This window comes from Nematolebias whitei, chromosome 23 (assembly GCF_014905685.2).
Source record: "Nematolebias whitei isolate Nwh7 chromosome 23, NemWhi1, whole genome shotgun sequence".
Lineage (NCBI taxonomy): Eukaryota > Metazoa > Chordata > Actinopteri > Cyprinodontiformes > Rivulidae > Nematolebias > Nematolebias whitei.
Window position 1 is genome coordinate 4,609,002 of NC_056520.1, and position 19,273 is coordinate 4,628,274.

The 19,273-nt window shown below is 43.1% G+C and overlaps 1 protein-coding gene across 2 annotated transcripts; it reads right to left on the minus strand.

The window, feature by feature from the left end:
• Positions 1–4,111: 4,111 nt before the first annotated feature.
• On the minus strand, positions 4,112–17,808 carry LOC119428803 (insulin receptor substrate 2). Of its 2 annotated transcripts, none has more exons than XM_037696486.1 (3): positions 15,036–17,808; positions 14,246–14,730; positions 4,112–4,171 (listed from the first exon to the last, which is right to left on the minus strand). In XM_037696486.1, exons 1-3 carry the CDS (start codon positions 17,687–17,689, stop codon positions 4,167–4,169), a joined length of 3,144 nt encoding a protein of 1,047 aa, XP_037552414.1. In that variant the 5' UTR covers positions 17,690–17,808; the 3' UTR covers positions 4,112–4,166. The 2 variants fall into 2 exon arrangements, with proteins under 2 accessions (XP_037552414.1, XP_037552413.1); XM_037696485.1 differs by having other exon boundaries at positions 14,246–14,733.
• Positions 17,809–19,273: the final 1,465 nt, after the last annotated feature.

The window sequence follows — 19,273 nt, forward strand, 5'->3', positions numbered from 1 at the left end:
GGTTGATGGTCCTTCTTGAGCATGTGATCAGCTGGTTTTGGTTGTCAGCAGCAAACTGGTTGATCCACTCAGAGAAGGTGCTATTTAAGAGACTGAGCTGAATACAGCACCTCAGACTGAGGAAGTCTCTCGGATGAGATGAAACGTTTCTATATTTTTTTTGCTTTGTTTTTTTTTTTTTTTGAATGTCCAGAGGACCAGATTGAACATTTTTGGACTGTAGAAATAAAGGTTGAATGAAAAAATAAATAAAAAAGCCTGTGCCCTCTCCATTTGTTAAAATCAACAGAAACATACCGAAAAATGTCATAACTGCAATAACGTAATAAAAACATCTACCTCTAAAACTATTATTGTTTAGATTGTAAGAGACGTGCTGTAACTTGAAGCATAAACAACAAAAACGTTGTAACTCTTTAAATAAATTTTATTTCTGTTGGTTGCTATCCATAATTAGTACAGACAAAAAAAACAATACTTGACTAAACTTTGACGTTTAAAATCATTATAATTATCTCTCGTGAGCATCACAATAAACAGTATATCGAAGTATGTACAATGGAAGACAAAACATTCAAACCGAGTCAATTCATGATCAATTAGTACAGAAGAATCCATACGTGGACACGAAATGGAGGAAAAAAATGCTCGTCGAGAAGAAACATCCCAGCAATGGCAGAAAGAGAAATATACACGGAGCTCAACAGCTCCTATTTCACAAGAAAATAATAATGTTTGTAATGCAATGTTACATTTGGTTCCAAAGTTGTAAACTAGATTTTATTCATGTCACTATTGCATATGCCATTAGGTAAAGTGTGTCAACAAGGCATGAAGAGCTTTCTATATTAAAATAAACACAGATTTATTTTATTTAATTATAGAAACTGTGAGGGAAAATAAGCAGACAATATATTGTATATCCCCAAAACAACAACAAAAAAAACCCCATCCCTGTTTAAAAATCTATAGCCAAGTTTTCACAAATGCAACCCAAGTTAAATTTAAGAACTATATATATCCAATAAAGTTCTGTTAAACTCTTGTGTCATATACACATTATATACACATTTAAAACTCTGATAAATAGATACCATAAATTAGCTTGTTGCAGCTCCAATATTATTAAACACTTATTTAAACTGTTTAAAATCTGTGGTGTTCCCACAGCTCACAGATACATTCAGACATTTTTTACAATCTATTTTACACATAAAGGGGCTTGGAGCCAGTCGGAGTCGGCAGAATGAACAACACAAAGACCACAGTCAAAATGAGCATAGGAGTGAGATTTTGGCGGCCATTTTGGAGAATCCACGTTACGATTTAAACTTCAACTAAATTGTTAAGCAGAACCGACACATTTAAATGCGTTTTTTTCCCCTTTTGCCACATAAAAACTCAGAAAATTTTATTTGACTCCTACATTAAAGAGTTTTCACGTTTATTTTACAACAGGCTTGAACTGGTTTTTGCTAGCTAAGCTGGTTAATTATGCTACATGTTAGCATTTGGCATATGCCCATAAGAAACAATTTTGCACTTTTAAGAGGAACAAATGTACAACATTAATGTTTACTTGCTCTAAAGCATAAATAATAATTATGGTTCATTAGAAATTGCTGAATTGTGTCAGCTAACAGTAGCAGGGTCCTGTTATAATGTGCTACATGTTAGCATTTCTCATTATGCCTAAATTTCCAATTATTAACTTAAATATTTTTTTTAATTAAGAGAAATATATATATTTTACCAATTTGTAGTATATTTTCAGTAAAACACTGCTAAAACTTCAGAACTATGGTTCATTAGCAACTGGTTGTGTTAGCTAAAACTAGCTCGAGTTGTGATATGCTACGTTAGCATTTCAAATTTCATCTCAAATTTACACACACTTAAAAATACTTTGTAAACTTAACCGAAAAGTTTTATTTTCTTTTTTTCAGTTTGTAGTTGATTTCCTGTAAAACATCAGTATGGTGGTTCATCAACCACAGGTTGATTGTGTTAGCTAACATTAGGAGGAACTGTGTTGTGATATGCTCAGTGCTTAATTTGTACACAAAATGATGCCGGAACGCAAATAGCGCGTGCGCGGGGCTCGTCTGGGGGTCCTCCCCCATAAAATTTTGTATAAATTATGCCATTTCCTGCATTCTGGTGTATTTTAACGGGTTGTTAAACATCTACGAGAAGTAGCCTGACTCCTTGTGTGAATAGAGCATGCTCTCTCAAGCATCCCCCCACGGGCTCTAAAGCTCCGCCCTTTTAGGGGCGGAGATTTTTTTTTTTTACGGGTAGAAGTGGAAATGCTTACTTGAAGGGGCAGCTCTTATGCGATATTAGGAAGCTCGTTATTGACTGTTGTGTTTAAAATGAGTGTTTATGTACAGTAATTATTTTCAGATTACATATCTAACATAGGTTTTATTCGTTCAAGGCAGTCAAATTTGTTTGTAACTTTATTATTTGTAAGCCTGAGAGTTACCGGATTCAAGCAAACAGTTACCAGAACACACCCTGTCGAAAATACGAGCGTTCCCGGATCCTGTTCCGGCACGATCCGGCTCAAATTAAGCACGGGCTACGCTACATATTAGCATTCCTCATTCTGTTTAAAGTGGCATACCAACTCTAAAATTCTCAACTTAAAAGAGGATTTAAAAAGTTTACTTTAAAACTCAGAAGCTCGAAAACATCACACAGTTATGGTCCATTAGCGACCGGTCAGTTATCACTTGCTAATAGTAGCAAAAATCTGTAGCGATACTACATGTTAGCGGTGTTCGTAATGCTTCAAGTTTTACATATTCTCTTTAAAAAATATTTGTATTCAATCAAAAACTAACACATTTATTTTATTTAAGAGGTCATTTGCTATAAAACGTTATATTTCAGTATTATGATCCATTTGCGACCGGTCAACGAAGTTAGCTAGCACTAATAAAGTTCTGTTGTAAAATCTGTGTTTGTTGTGTCACTTTTTGAGCAAGCTAGCTAGATTGATTTTATTTCCTATCTTCAGTGAACCTCCATAATGGTGCCACCCGTGACTGTAGGCTTCAACGTTTTCAGTGCCTTTTTTAAAAAACATAAGCCCCACATCATGGATGAGAAACTGTCTCCACCGTACCCAACCTCTACAGTTTTTTGTTTTGGCTCCAAACCTCTATCATCACAACAAGACAGTTGTACAGTCAAATGACATCACAGCAGGACGGCCCGCGTGGATCAGAACCGCGGGCCGCAGGTTTGAAGGTAGGAGTGATTGAGGTTTTCAGGCTCGGGTGACTGAGGGTTTGTGGGAGGCACAGTGCCTGGTGTTATAGGATTCTCAAATATAATCCTCTACGCCCAAAACGGGACAAAAAATAAACAGGGTTTAGAATATATAGGAAATTATTATTTACGAAAATACTTTCACTATTATTAGAATAAATCAGGTCTCCTGCAGCCAAACCGGTTCAGTACATTTCTGAAACATTATATTTTAATTGGAAAACTGCATTTTTTCACAATAGAATATCAATATAGAGATCTAAACAAACACACCTTAATATAATATTTATCTTATATTTAATAAAAACATAAAGACAGTATACACATTAAGGCATTGGGCAGGTCTTATCAGACATTCAGCATCCAAAAATAAATAAAGTATTTCATGTAAATATATATGTACTCAGTGTATCTTGGTATCCTCTCCCTGTAGAGCGTGATTTCATTGTTCACTACATACCAGCCGCTCGCATTCGGTCTCAGAAACACACTCGCACTCAGACACAAACTACCCGTGAGCAAACAAATAGTATTTTGTGTACCATTAGAGCTTGTCTGACTATCTTCGCCTCTGTGCTTGTGCCAAACGAGTTAGGTCACAGGAGAGATGGCCTCTCTTCAAAGTGCAGGGAAACGTGAGAAGTACCGACACACGTCCAACACGCAAAAAACCACACACCTGTCCCGCCCTCAGCTGTGAATTGATGGAGACCTGCTTGTGTTTTGTGTGTCCCGGGTCGCGGCGCGTGACGCCGACAGTCCACGGCGGCTTCCTGGGTCGTGGGGCCCCCGGCAGACGGGCTGAGTTGTCTTGTCCTTTAGGTTTATGTTGGTTTTTATTCTCAAGCAGCAGGTCGTGACGCCAAGTCCAAGGACTGGCGAGTCCTTCAGTCTGGAAAAGATGACATAAAAAGAAGTTTAATGGGATGGCTCCGTTTTTATATATTCTTTTTGTATAGTACATAATAAGCTTAAGATTTTACACCTTCATACAATTGGCTTTTTGTCGGTAAAACGTACAATACAAATGAGTTTTAGACAGAAACTCGGGCATCGTCTATACGGCTTGGGATATTATTTAAAACTTTGGGTTTTTTTGTTTCTTTAAATTTGTTTTTCAATCGACGCAATTCTAACAAAAATACTGAAATACGCACGTCACACCACAAAGTAGCAATGACATCCACATTATCAACTAAGGATCCACTTTTTTCACTTCCGATCCGATACTCGATGTTTCCCGTTTGACGATACCGATCCGATACTGGTCCGATACTGGTCCGATACCAATCCGGTTGATTATGTTGGTAGCGTTATAGCTGGAAGTTTTAGTGCCACCCCTTGGAACCGTCGCCGCGCACGTATTGCACGTAGCTGTCGAATGCATTGCCCAAGGTAGTGTGAAATAGTTACAGATGGCTAATCCGTTTGCTCGCTCCATTTTGAAAACAATCTGTGCGGCGAGTTCGAAAGTGCATGATGTCACTCAGAGCACAAAGCATAGAATTAGAGTGAATAGATCTGCCCAGTCATGGATCGGTCACATTGTCACAGATACCGATATTGGTATCGGATCGGTGCATCTCTATTATCAACCTCAAAATATGGGATGTGTGCGACGGACGTCACAGTTGGTATAGTTAGTGTTTCCCCTACTACTATACAAGCAGGGTGCCCCGCCCTGTCAACAGAACTGGGTGCCCCGCCTACCTAACTCCTACCCCCCACCTGAGAACTGCAGGAATGACGCAACGCTAAGCTAGCGGTGCGCAATACCGACGTGCTAGCTAAAAAGCTATGACTTTGGTGGTAGCTCCATGTCTCCCTCACGAAAAGTCGTCCCCCCCATCAATCGTAAACTAACGGTACAAACAGCACCCCGCCCCCCGTCGACAAAAATCACAGAAGATATGAGCGCCATGCCAAGGCAAATAATCTAGAGGAAACACTGGACGTCAAAGTAAAATGGCTGAATTAAAAAAATTGATGTGGCCTAACAGAACTTTTCTGGTTACTTATTTTGACACATCTGTCTCAAAAAACAAAACAAAGAAGCAGCAATTGAGAATGTTTTTGTCATCGTATTTTATTTTGAAAGGATTAGGAAGTGGAAACTATGGTCTTTGGTGAGCTCAGCAGTAATCCCAATATATGAGCGACGTGATATAAAAAGCAAGTCCCTAAAGAAAATACAGGAAAAATCATTCCTAAAGTTACATTTTTAAATGTACTTTTCCTTCGATACATTTACGTTTTCCATGCTGACATTTAATAATTTTAGTTCCTAAAGTTTGGAAGAGAAACTATCAGGATAAAGAGCAAAAGAATAAAAATAAAACTGTAAAAAAAAAAAAAAAGGGTTCCATATTTTGAGGGGTTTCTAAGCAGCTCCAATAGTGTTTTTAAAAAGTTTAATTATTTTTGAGTCAATATGAATTCACCAAAAGCAAAATCAAAGGAGGTGTCAAAACAGGAAATAAATACTTTTTTGTCACAGTTTTATTTTTGTAGAATTTTAATAGTATTGTTGTACATCTTTAAATAATATCGAAACAGACTAAATTAGAACTGCGTCGATCCGATATTATTATCGTATCGGTACTGATATTGGGAAAAAATATTAATTGGGCATCAACAAAGACGGACTGATCTGGCACCAGTATCGTATCGATATCGGGAAAAACTTGATCAGGTATCGCTGACAGTGTGACTGATCCATAAGGACAGGAGATGATTTTAAATATCTGCCATGTTTCCTCTTATTTCAGCTCCTTTATTATTTATTTATTTTACATTATATTTAGAATTCCTGAACCTTTTGAAAGGCTTGTTGAAGTTTATGTTTTCACGTTTGACCAAAGTTGTCAACCTGTTGATGTTGTCAGTTTCAGCATCTTTATTATTATTTATTTTACATGTTTGACCAAGCTTGTGAAGCTACTGGTGTGTTTGTGTGCTGTACTGGTGCACAGTTTTCAATAAATGTGTAACGCAGTCTATTTAAAAAGCTTTAAAGTTAATCCAGCAATCCCCCCCCCGTATCGAATCGTTATTGGATCGGTATCGACCGATACTAAACATCGGGTATTGGAAGTGAAAAAAAACTGGATCTGTGCATCCCTAGACTAAACAGTGCAGGGCTATTCAACTATATTGCTCAGGAGCCAGACATCCAGCAGTTATTGTTATTAAGTACATTTGTTTTACAGTTTAAAATCTAATTTTATTTAATAAAAATGAACCGAACTGAGCGCACTTGTGGGCCAGATTTGGCCCCTGGGCCGCCAGTTGAATAGTCCTAAAATAATATAAAACAAGTGACAGGAAGTGTAACTTTTTTATATAGTGTCTCATGGTTAAATACACACACAGGGCATATTTTCAATTCTGCAATTAACACGATGTTCTTTTAAAATTTTTTTTTATTTTTTTTTACATATTTTCACCCGTCAACTCGTCCAAATATGCTACGAGTTCTGTTTTTTCCCTGGATCTCACAAACAACACTGACACTAATTAGGCGGACCTCTGAGACGGAGAACACGAGAGGGTTGAGGGAACATAATGTCACACTCGTACTGTACAGCGTGAACCCGCTCAGACTCGGGAGCATTGTTTACGTGGTGCAAAAAAAAAAAGAAGAGTCTAATTTTGCTTAAACATCAAGAACACGGAGTACCGAACAGATTGTTTTGTTTCCGGACATAAAAAGAGGAACCCATTAGTTGTGTAACTGTCCCGAGTTTATTGATGGGGATGTTTATTCTTCATGACAAAGTGTTTAAATGTGCATTTAGGTGGAGAAGGGTGGTGGTGGTGGATCATTTTGCTGAATTTAACACACCAGCTGTTTGGCCTGGGAAGCCTTTGAAGGACAGTTGGGTTTGTGTGTCTGTGGGGAGGGGGGGTGTTCAGCGACGGCTGTAATGACATAATCTGATATACAGAGTGGTGGGGGGTGGGTCCTCATATGGACAGATGTTGGAACAGCGGAGTGTCTTGTCACATGTGGGGACTTGAACTTATGGGTGGTGTTGGCCAGTATTTTAACTTTTTTTTGGTGCTGAAGCGTTTCACCTTCCATCCAGAAGGCTTCATCAGTCAAGGAAACGCACAACACAAAACTGATTTGTCCCCCAACAGCTTACTCCAAAGTGGAACAAACCAGCTATGTTGGTGCTAAGATGGTGTCTTTGGCACGCCCCCTCCTCTGTTGCCGGCCCTCTTCCTCGTCGACAGTCATGTCGTTGGATTGTATACCTGGATTACTGACCAGTTTTGGACCAGTTTGACATGACTGTCCCCACCATCACAGACAATTACACCTCCACATGCAGGAAGAGAGCCACATGCATCATGAAGGACCCCACTCACCCAGCACACACACCTATTTACCCTGCTTCCCTCAGGCAGGAGTAAGCTTCTCAGCTTAGCTGCTTTTATCGATCCAAAAACACGATTTTGAACGGTTAAAACAGATTTTAAAGAGAAAGGGAGGGGTCAGTGAAGAGCACCGGAGTTGAACATTTTGTCATCCAGTGTCTTCAGTAGAACGAGAGAGACGAGGAAACGATGAAGCCGATAAATGAAAATGAGGTATATAATTTCATTCATCATACGATTAATTGGTTTATTGTTTATCATGACAGGCCTATGAACTGTATAACTAGGGTTTTAAAGCAGATGCACGACTAGCCTTTGCCCACTAATGCACCCCCATACAATCAGTGAAGCTGGCTTTTGAACTGTGCACTAATGGTCCCTCTTTTTTTTCGTACAGAGGAGGAAGCATCAGTGGTTTCTTACTTTCTCCGTTCTTTGTTGGCCCCGTCTCAATTTAGACATTTTGCTGCCATCAAATATATTTATTTATTTTTAATGGTAACATTTCCAACCTTTAAACGTTTAATGCTTTTACAATGATTCAGTTGTGACATAAACATGGGCAACTTTTTTTTTTTTTTCTTTTTTGAGGATTTCACCAAATTAAGGTTCACAGGTATTTTTTTTTTTTTTAAACCTTCCACAGAACCACACATCAAAAGACTTGAACTTTCCCTTTAAGACTGTTGCATCACACGGTAAACACCGTGCCACATTTGTATATTTAAGAATTATAAACAATATTAAATGCATGCTGATATTTAATTATTGGCGCTCATGTTCCGTTCCAAAGTCAGAATGAAACTTGGGACAGGTCCGAGGGGACAAACGTCCACACCTTGAGTTACGTGTTGCTCAGGTTACGTTAGGCTCACTGGTCCCCCTCCCCTCTGGTTTAATCTCGCCTACAGAGGCGGTAATCTACTCTTTAGCCGAGAGCGGCGAAACGCAGGTCACACAGTTGACGCTTCTGCCTGGAACATCCCGGCCCACTTTAGTGTCCTCCCCACCCTCCGCCTCCCTGCGCCATCACACACAAACACTCGCTCAGACGCTGCCTGGAAACTCGGACACTCGATCCTTCGTGGCGCTCGTTTGTTCTCCGCACGTATCGCGTAACGCTTCTGGACTTCCCGCCTCGGCTGCACGTGCTGCCGCTCTCCTGCAGATGTAAATAAACGCCGTAACAGACGGTGCACCGGACGTTCGAGTCCCATCAAGATGTCATCAAAAATCTCTTTTGCATAAAAATAAAGTGAGATTTTATAGAAAAGCATCAGTAGGAAAAGATTCAAAATGTTTTTTTTGTTTTTTTTAAATTCCTGTCCAAATATATTTAGTGATATTTTAAGAAAATACAGTTTATACATTTTTTGCACTTTCCGTTTTGTTTTGCTTTCTCTAATTCTGATTATCTTGTTTTCCGGTTGTTAAAATCTCTTGCTTAATACTTTTTAATTGAATGTTAATCCTTTTTAAAAAGTAAAAGGTTTCCAATAACAATTTATAAAAGGTCTTTTTTTTTTTTATTAAAATAAATTATTTTTTTTATAGTCCTTTTAAAATGTCCTCATTTTATAAAATTTTGTTTGCGAATAAATACCACAACTTAAAAAAAAAATTGCATTTTGTCTTTTTTAAATAAAAGAACAAACTCATTTTTGATTTATTGTTAATAAAATAGTTTTGAAACCAAATTTTTTATACTTTTTTATATTTAACATCTCTGAAAAAGTTATGTTTGCTTCGTAAAATGTTTAATTTTATACAAAATTTGGATATTTACAACTGATAAGAGCATACTTATGAACAATTTGCATTTACGATTCATTAAATGTTTTACAACAAAATAAATACATTTTATTTTCTAAACAATAAGTGAGGTGTAGTTGTCAGGAGTCGTATGAAACTTGTTCTAAAATACGATTGGACCAGAGCAGTTGGGGGCGGAAACCAAATAGAAATTAGGACCTGATTGGCTCAGAAAAGAAGGGGGCGTGGTCTAACATAAAAACAGAACTTGATTGGTTTAGAGCAGATGCTAGGCAAAAAAAAAAAAAAAGTTAAATTAGAAAAAAGTTGAAAAGAGGATATTAAAAAAAAAACCTGAATGCTACACAAATATATTTAATGGTTATGATAACTTGAAAAACATTTTTTCGGATCTGATGCAGTGTTTCCTTTAGGCCACTTGCCTTGGCAGGGTGCTCATCCGCTCTGCGGATTTTTTTTTGCCAAGGGGGTAGAGAGATGGAGACACGTCTGTGTTACACGCTAGCTTAGCGCTACGTTAGTTCCAGTAGTTGTTGACCAGGAGGGGAAGCATGAGAGAAGCGGAGTGCTACGTCTATAGCTTTTTAGCTAGCACATCTGTGTTGTGCGGCGCTAGCTTAGTGCTATGTTAGTTCCGGTAGTTGTTGCCCAGGAGGGGAAGCATGAGAGAAGCGGAGTGCTATGTCTATAGCTTTTTAGCTAGCACATCTGTATTGTGCGGCACTAGCTTAGCGCTATGTTAGTTCCGGTAGTTGTCGGGGGTTAGCTTCGATATTATTATCCTTCGATAACAGCAGTGGAAACACTGCAATGTTTTGTCATTTGTTTTCTGTCAATTTTCTGTACATTATAATAATTTCTCCATTAGTTTTTAAATATATTCCCGTTTCTGTAACGTTCTCACCGCTGACCGACAGCGAGGATCCCCACATCGACTTCAGGAACCGCTATCGACTTCGCTCCAAAGCGTGAATCAGGGATGCTCTTTTGCTCGCTTCACCCTCCTCATTGCATCCCAAGCAGCACACACGGGCTGAAATGAGTGCAGAACATCCCCTGGGTGCGCTCGGACCGACCCATTGCATCCTCTTTTGCAATGACATCACTGATGACGTAAGGGAGGGGAGCTGGATCTAGATGGATGTCTCTAATCTGACATGCAAATTACAAAACGCACTCGGTGCTGAAGTTGTGCAGGCAGTGGGTGCAGCAGATGGTGGTCTGTCATTAGCAAAGGGGCAGCGAGTGCAAAATGATGCACACTGTGGAGAGTGAAACGCAGTGATTTATACAAGTTTACATGCTGGGATGTGCATGAAGCAGGGAAACGAGTGGAATCAGAACGTTTGCATGTGAGTGAAGATGGGTGGCAGGTGTTGACCCCCCCCCTTTCCCCCTTCACTATATCCCTGATGCTCTCACACACTTCCCCCCTTTGGAACGAGGCCATCTGCCACGAGCACTGGCAAGAAGAAGTCGTCCTTCCCTCTTTCAAGCCCTTTACCTCCATTTTGAACATCGAAGTACCTCCAGTCTTCTTGCCGTTAGTCTTAACTACACAATATAGTATTGTGATGAGTGAAAAGTAGAACGAGTGTCTTCACTTGTCACGGGGAAAGCGGCGCTGCCACGCCACACTACGAGCTTCAAATGAAAGGTACTGGTCGGACAGGGAGTCGGAAGACTTGGCTAATCCGGCTGCGGTACAGACCGTCCACCTGGCTGAGACACAAGCGGAGACAAAACGCCCCCGCCGAGGGGGGTCACGTGGGCCGACAAAGCAGCAAGACATAAACAAACTTCTATGACAGGCGTCTGGGCTGACTGACGGTGGGGAGTTGCAGCAAAATAAACGCGTCCCGTTTGTTTTCCCTGATTAGGAACTGAACAGTTAGGGTTAATGGGTTTGATCATGTCCTGTCAAGCCAACTAATCAGTAAAAGGTGTTTGGCTGCAGAGTTCTGGGTCAGGAGCCCAGTGGGACGTCTGGTATATAAAGCCCCCGCCGTGTTCTTTTACCTCTTTCACCCCGGAGAGGCAGCAGAACCGAGTGTTCGGTAAACAAGCCCGCCTCTTTGAGCTCCTCCAACGCACCTCAGAAAGTGCCAGCTTGTAATTGTTGTCGCTTTAACCCCCTTCCCTCTTCCTCCTCCTCAGCTTTTCTTGCTTCTGGTAAGTGAACAGCCTAAGGAGGCAGAAGGGCAGCAGAGTGCACGTGCCATCCTTTCCCCACGCGCTCAGTTGTTTGTGGGCCGGGCGAACTGCTCCGGAAAACAAAACAACCCACTATAAGCCTCTGCTTTTCACCACGGAAAAGACGAGAAAATAAAGAAGGGAAAAAAAAAGGAAAAAACAGCCGACAGCTCCGAGTGCGTACGTGCAACGGTCCACATGCGTGTACTTGACTTGTTTTTTTTCCACCCCTCTTCTCCCTCGTCAATTACAAGCTTTATTGGCGCCGTAAAAGTATTTTCACAGTCAAAACATGGAACAGATAGGGGGAGGGGGCGGGGGCAACACAGGTGATTTTTTGCGTTTTTAGCAACAGCAATTCTTAAATTGTACCACAAATTATTTTAAAACGAAGCAGAAATTAAAGCTCTCATGGGATTTTCCAGCTTGTTGATTGGGTTGAATGTGAGCTAAAATGAGCCTCGATCTTTGGACACAAGATTTAAAAAACAACAAAACAACTAAAGCGGCTCTTTACTGGTTCAAACCAGCTTTGCCAGGAATGTAGACTTTGACCTCCAGTTACCTGACGTTTGTTATTCCCCGCACACACATAATTACAAAGAATGGTGGGGAAAGGTTTTACTTCTAAACTTTCCAGTCACTATCAGAATTTTAAATGCAATTCACTGAAACCTTATGTTTAAGTGCGTAAGTTGAAACTAAAGCAGAGCACTGCGCTGTTCAAGTTTAAGCCCCTCCCCCTCCATGTAAACAAACAGGATGTCGCTTTTGTTAAAAAATAAAAATACATCTCATCCAACTGCTGTATAATCTAGTATTCATATTTTCTAATAAGGTTAGCTATTTTGTTGTCTCATACTTAAAAAGAAAAGTTATCTGGCCACCCCATGATTGCTGTGAGATGAGGAGGCGGGGCTTAAAGCACAACATTATTAGTGCACAGACTCTGGTTCCAAAAATACAACCTGGCAGCTTTTACTGTATCATGTTTGTTTTGATGGCTGATGATTTGAACTATGTTTGTTGCTGCCTGAACTTAAATTTCAATCTGTTTAAACTGCAGGAGTTAAAGTTTACATTATATTATACACGAAATGTAGCATAATACGAAAAAACTTTTGTGGACTCGCTCTTTTGTGGTTTTTCAATGTAAGATTGTACACGACACAAGATTATCAACTTTAATATTATCCATGTGATTGAAACTGTACGGGACAAAAAGTTAACAAAAATAATAATTAAATCCATTTTGCAGTTTTCTTTCAATAAGCCAGTCAAAAGGACTACAATACCCAGAAGCCAACAGTGCTTTGGGATGCTGCTTTCTACCAAAATGGAGGGAAAGTTTTGCAACGCAAAGTCAGAAGTAATGATCTAGCTCACAGAACTGGCAGGATGTCACAAATAGTCCTGAAGCTGAACTCATCCTACAAGTTGTAGTATCTTCACTGGTGAGACCCATGTACAATTTTGCAGTACTGTACAGTACATACACGTACGTTGTTAAAATTACGTAGGTTTAAGAGATTAGAACATTGTTAAGAACATTGCAAGAGTGTGGAAAGGGCCTTAAAATATATATAAATACTAAAATAAATATAGAGTTCCTACTTTGTGGTTTTTCACCTATCGTCTGGAACGTAAACCCCACGATATTGAGGGACTACTCTATTTTTATAAACAAAATAAAAGTTTTGATAAAATATTTTGCAGACAAGCAGTTGTGCTCAAATCCTAAACATCACAGGAGGAGCTCAATCAGCTGGTTTTTGTGGCACATTCCACACTTCATGTGAACTAACCGTACTGGGCCTCTCCTGTCAGGGTTCAAACTTTTTAACCCCTCATACCCCGCCCCCCCCAAAACCTCTACGTGACTGCCAGCACATGTCAGCTATCCCCCCTGGGGTCAGGGGGGCCAAGCTTCCACATGCAGTTTGTTTACGCTGCACGCCAGCAGAAGATGCTGTTGTTTCGCTCACTGGGATATTCTGGGATGCAGTTATTGATCTGAGGATGGTGGGAATAAGGGACACGATGTGCAGCACGTCCTTATGTCCACCCAAGAGAAGAACAACAACCGGAAATGCCCACGGCTGGAATCAATCTCCAACCTCTTTCTGCTCGTTTCCATTGCAGCTTCGGCTTACTGCGGCTCCGCCAGGCCGCTTGTTTACTTCCTAGCTCACGTTTCACACCAGCATTGTGCTGCGTGCTGCATTCACGCTCGCTGGGGGGAAAAAAAAAAAAAGAACACTCAGACTGCACAGAGGTTCCTAAATGCAGCGAGGAAGAGCCAACAATGTTCGACCGTGCGTTTCCTTTAGTTTGCACAAGGCTGACGGTGCTCGCCGATAAACCGTAAACATTCTTCACAGTAACAAAAGTGGCTGACGGTGAAAGCTCGGAGCTTCTGAAGGCACCACCTACTTATTTGAAAACCACAGAGCCAATCTGAAAACTGAGCAAAACGCTTTGATCTTTTCACCCCTCCCCCCGTCAACCAACTGCCAGCTGTACAGCATCAGCTTTGCATATTGCTATGGAGTGAAGGAAAGAAACGTAAAACGGTTAAAGTACATGCTTGTATACATTTTAAAGCAGTTTCACCCACCTTTGGCAGTGGTTGCCCCCTCCTTGAAGCCCAAGCAGACGTATGGAGTGCTGTGTAATCCATTGATGCCCCCTTTGCAGCTGCTGGGTTTAAAGCCAACCAGGTCGCCACACTTCTCCACATCACTGTGGTCCAGCAGGTTCAAGGCGATGTAGTTCAGCCCGCTGGCGTAGCCGGAGCTGTGGCGGTTCACGGGGCTGCTGTACTCCTCGTCGGAGCCCTCACTGCTCCGGGACGAGACGTTCTCAACCGAGCTGGGCCTCTTCACCAAGTCCGGACGGGCGAACGAGGGAAAGACGGGGGTCACGGTGGCTGTGGAGGAGAAGGTTTCCGAGCTGTGGCGCCGCCGCCCCTGAGGATTGGCCCGGATGACCTTGGCAGAGCAGTCCGGGTTGGTGGTTGAGGGTCCTCCGAGGAGGAAGACTCCGATGTGCTCTGGGACACCTTGGTCCTCACGCGAGAGCTGCCGCTCCCTGCTGCTCTGGCTGCTGGAAAACAACACATATATGAGATACATCACACAGTTTTTCTGTTTACTGATGTTACAGAATAAATACTGCCTGTGTCTGTTAGCAAAATATCCCATGAATCACTGGAAGGCTTTTAATGAAACTTCCAGAGAGTAATCACTGGATACACATCAACTAACTTTTAGAGTGGAATTCAAAATGGTCACCACGGCTAAATATTATCTAGAACTCAATTTGACAAAATGTGGTGTGATAGTAGCTGAGAGTAATCCCGGACACAGATTGACAGAGCTGTTGTTGTGAGTTGGCCGGACACAAACCTTGCTGAGTTCTGAGGTGAAAGGTGCGGGGGTGAGATGGTACCCCCAAATGCCATCTCAGTGTAATCGTCTTTGACTTCATCACCAATGCCGTGCTCCCTCTCCACATGGTACTCCTCATCCTCCCCCGAGCAAGGGAACTCTGGGAGAGCACCCAGGCTCTCAGCAGGAGCGTCGTCCTCTTTTGGGGAGCGCAAGCCCAGCTCCAGGCTGATGTAGTCCACCGACGACGACCTACCCGGGCCCCCACTGCTGGATCCCCAAGATGACCAGCTCTCCGTAGAGACGATGGAGGGTGGGGAGGATCTGGTACTGCCAAAGTCAATGTTAATGTACTCGCCAGGGCTCCGGGGCTCTCCAGGGAGAGGATGCTCATTCATGCTGGGCAGGGTCCGTAGGGTGTCCAGGGACAGTCTATTAGGCCGACCCAGCCTCCCCCTGTAAGTCAGGCTCTCGGCTCGGTTGTGTCTGATCGTGGCGGGTACTGAGGGGCTTAGAGGTGAAGTCTGAGCAGCACTAGGGTTCATCACAGAGTAGTAGTCTGATCCCTCTGACCTCTTTAAGCTCTGGGGGCTCATCAACACATACTGACCACTATCCTCATTCTTGGATGCCTGAAGTTTTGCCGGCAGGGTGAGGGACCCGGTCTGGTAGGCTGGCCGAAAAGAAGCTGGTTCACCTGCAAGTGGACCCTGGAAGTAATCAGGTGGAGTCTGAAGAGGAGGGGGGTTTCCAAGTGACAGGTTCATGTACTCGCCATGCCTGTCAGGGCTCTCCATAGAGGATTTGGAGCCGCACCACATCGGCATGTAACCGCTGTCCTCCAGAGAGCTGCTGCAGGGGGAGTTGGTTTTGTGGCCCCCACCTGCAGCTGCCTGGGGATGAATCCTGGGGTTCACGATCTGCTTCGGAGCAGAAACACACATGGGACTCATGGGGACATAGTTGTCTGCCTTGCCAGATGGAGGTGCTACACCTGGTGTCATGGGCATGTAGCCGTCGTCTCCAAGGTTACTACTGGAGCTCCGAGATGAGCCGATCTCGATGTCACCGTAATCCTCTGGGTAACAGACTTTGGGTGAGGCAGAGTGCGAATTCTGCCCGTGAGCCATCCTCATGAGGGTATAGTCGTCCAAAGAAGCTGAAGACAATGATGCCACCACTTTTTGTTGGCGTGGGGTGGTGAGAGAATGCGTTCGCTTCCTGTACGCTTTGTCAAATGCTGAACCTTTGGCTCCAGACTTGCTGCCGTTAGCTCCCTCCATGATCATGTAACCACCAAGGTCACTGTTGTCATGGGATGGTGGCGTGCTGGACAAAGAGTCGGGGGTGTTACTGCGGGTCAGGCAGAGGCACCTAGGTTCACCGGGGCTGGAACTGTAATCATCACAAAGAATGAACCCGGTGTCACTTAGGGACCCTGAAATAGAGGCGCTGCAGCTAAAGGGCCGCCGGGTTTTATCTGGAGTGCAGACCATGGTCCCTCCTCTGGGCGATGCGCTTATGGGGCTGGAGGAAACAGGAGGGGAGTTGGACACCGGTATGGAGCGGCTGTGATGGAGGTTGGAGGCGGAGTCCAGCATCCTGCAGGTGCGCCCACTGCTGAGTGTGTGGCACCTGTTGAGGTGCATCCCAGAACCGGGACTGGTGGGGCTCTCGCTCACAGATACAGACATAGACACAGGCCGGGTCACACTCCCATCTCCCTCGCTGGACGTTCTTATCCGACAGGATAGGAACTTCCCTCCAGGGGATGAAGTGGCCACGCTGTCTGTTCTGGACCTCCTCACCAGACCCGTCTGACTAGGGGGCAGGTTGTTGAGGTTGCGCCTGGTGGGCACGGAGATGGGGTTGGTGCTGGCCGACTGGCTTTTGCTCCTCGGCCTGAACTCGGAGAGCTCCTTCATGGCCTTCATAGCCTCCAGGATGGTCTCGTGTATGTTTTGCGCCACCACAGAGTCCTCCGCCTGCATCCAGAACTCCCCGGGCCCCGTCACCGCCGATCTGCCCACCTCGATGAAGAAGAAGTTGTCCGAGTGACCACACCTCCTGATGTTCATGAGCTGCAAAGTGACCGCCGCCGTTTCAGAGTTCAGCTTGACGAAGCTGATGGTTCTGCTGGACAAACACAACCTGTACACCCCAGTCAGGTTCTTGACCTGACCCAGGCCTCTGGACTTCAAGGTGACCTGCCACACCTCCTTATAGGTAGTTGCAGGAGCAAGGTGTCCATAGGTGGCCTCCTCAAAGCCCACTAAGGAGGAGGTGGAGGCGGGGCTATCGAACACCTTCCCTTCTGCTATGAGCTCAGTGAGAACGGAGAACCAGCTGTCCTGCTCCTGCTCGGTGTCCGCAGCCACCGCGAAGTACTCGTCCTTGGTGTAGAGGGCGATGAGGTACTTGTGTTTGGCGTCCGCGCGCTTGTTTACGCACAGGCACGAGTCCAAAGTTACGACGCGCTTGGCGGCGGACCCGTTCCTCCATTTCTTCTCGCTCTCGTGGTACTCCAGCCGGGCCGGGCTGCGCTCCGTGGGCTCCCGGAGCACGAAGAAGCGCCGGTGTCCGTGTTTCTGCTTCCGCAGGTATCCGCACTTCTTCACCTCCGCCGTCCCGTTGGATAACAGGTGTCCCCCCGACGCAGGAGGACTCGCCATTTCTCCGTCTTCTTCAAGTCCAGTTCAGCGAATCAGTCATTTGAGGATAAAAACACAAACGAGGGAACTTACAGTGAAAAGAAGAGACGCAGCGCTTCTCCTCCAGGAGAAAAACAACATGTGACGCTGCTGCTCCGAAAACACGGAGTCACAGGGAGGGGGCGGGGCGTGCTGCAGGGGCAGTGCCTGTCAATCACGGCGCAGCGGCGCTCCCCATTGGCTGATTCGGCCATTCAGGAACGGCAAAGCCCGCCCCCTTGTTTTCCTACTTGTACAAACAGAAACAGCAGAAACTGCTCAATGAATAATTCCTGCAGCTGAAAAACGAAAGCAAGAAATTAAAAACTCTTTTATTTATATTAATATATATGTATATATGTATATTTATAACAGCAGCTTGTTTCTCTTAAATGCACACTTTTGTGTTTTACATTTGACTGGCAGGTATAAAGGTTGGATTAATGAGGATTTATAAAATGTGCACCCTAATGCAGGATTGTGCCCATTGATTTGCCAGGCAGCCAGACTGTAAACAACCCTGACGTCCCAGTTGTTATATAAGAGCTGTTGTGGCCTATTTTTAAACCTGTGGGTATTCCTCTCCAGCTGGAACATCGTGTTTCTTTTTTTTTTTTTCAGCCCCCCTCCCCCCAACACTGTAGCACTAAAAGTACTCCCATCACATCCGTGCAAAGATGGCGTTTCTTTGCTCCCAGCTCTTAAAACAGGGAATAATTTTAGATTTTGTGCTGCTAATGATGCATTTTGCTGCATGTGTGCAAAATGATCTCTGTGAATGAAAAAAACAGCCATGTCACCAAACTGCGTCAGAGAGTCCAGAGCTGAGAGGATGCTGCCATCATCTGGCTGCACACACACCATCATGGACGACCCAGCAAATGACCATTAAACAGTTCATTTATTTCAAGAATTGGATTCAAAAAGTAGCTATAATCTTGCTATCAGGGGCACAAGCAAAGGGGGGTAATGGCCACCCTTATAAATCACAGTCCCCCCTTACCACACCATACCATTTTATTTATAAAGCACTTAAAACAGCAACACGGCCAACCAAAGTGCTGTACAGACAGAACAACAGGTAACACACAAAGCAAAATACAAAATGAGGTAAATCAGAATATAGACAAAAAACGGTGCAGATAATGACGACAAACCAGTGTGGAGCGTACAGGATCAAGACACAGATCATCTGGTGTTGAAAGCTATAGCCCTTACGCCAACCTTTTCCTCCAGAGTATTTTTTTCAATTTCCCTTAAAAGGATCTTATTTAGTTTTTATACTCTTTTAAAAGTCAGCTGACATTCAGCACTTTTATATGTGTGTGTGTGTGTGTATTATATATATGTATATATATGTAGCCGACCCATTATTAGTTCCAGACTTTAAGAAATATAAGTAATGAATCGTTTTCATACACCAAAATTATTCATGGAGTTCATCGGGGTTCAGTGCTTGGAGCAGTACTCTTTACCTTATATATATATCTATATATATATCTATATATATATCTATATCTATATATATATATATATATATATATCTATATATCTATATCTATATAT

Coding starts and splice junctions, on each gene's coding strand:
- LOC119428803 (XM_037696485.1), bottom strand. CDS start 17,689: ATGGCGAGTCCTCCTGCGTCGGGGGGACACCTGTTATCCAACGGGACG. Junction 14,734..15,035: donor TCACCTCAGAACTCAGCAAG/GTTTGTGTCCGG, acceptor GTTGTTTTCCAG/CAGCCAGAGCAGCAGGGAGC.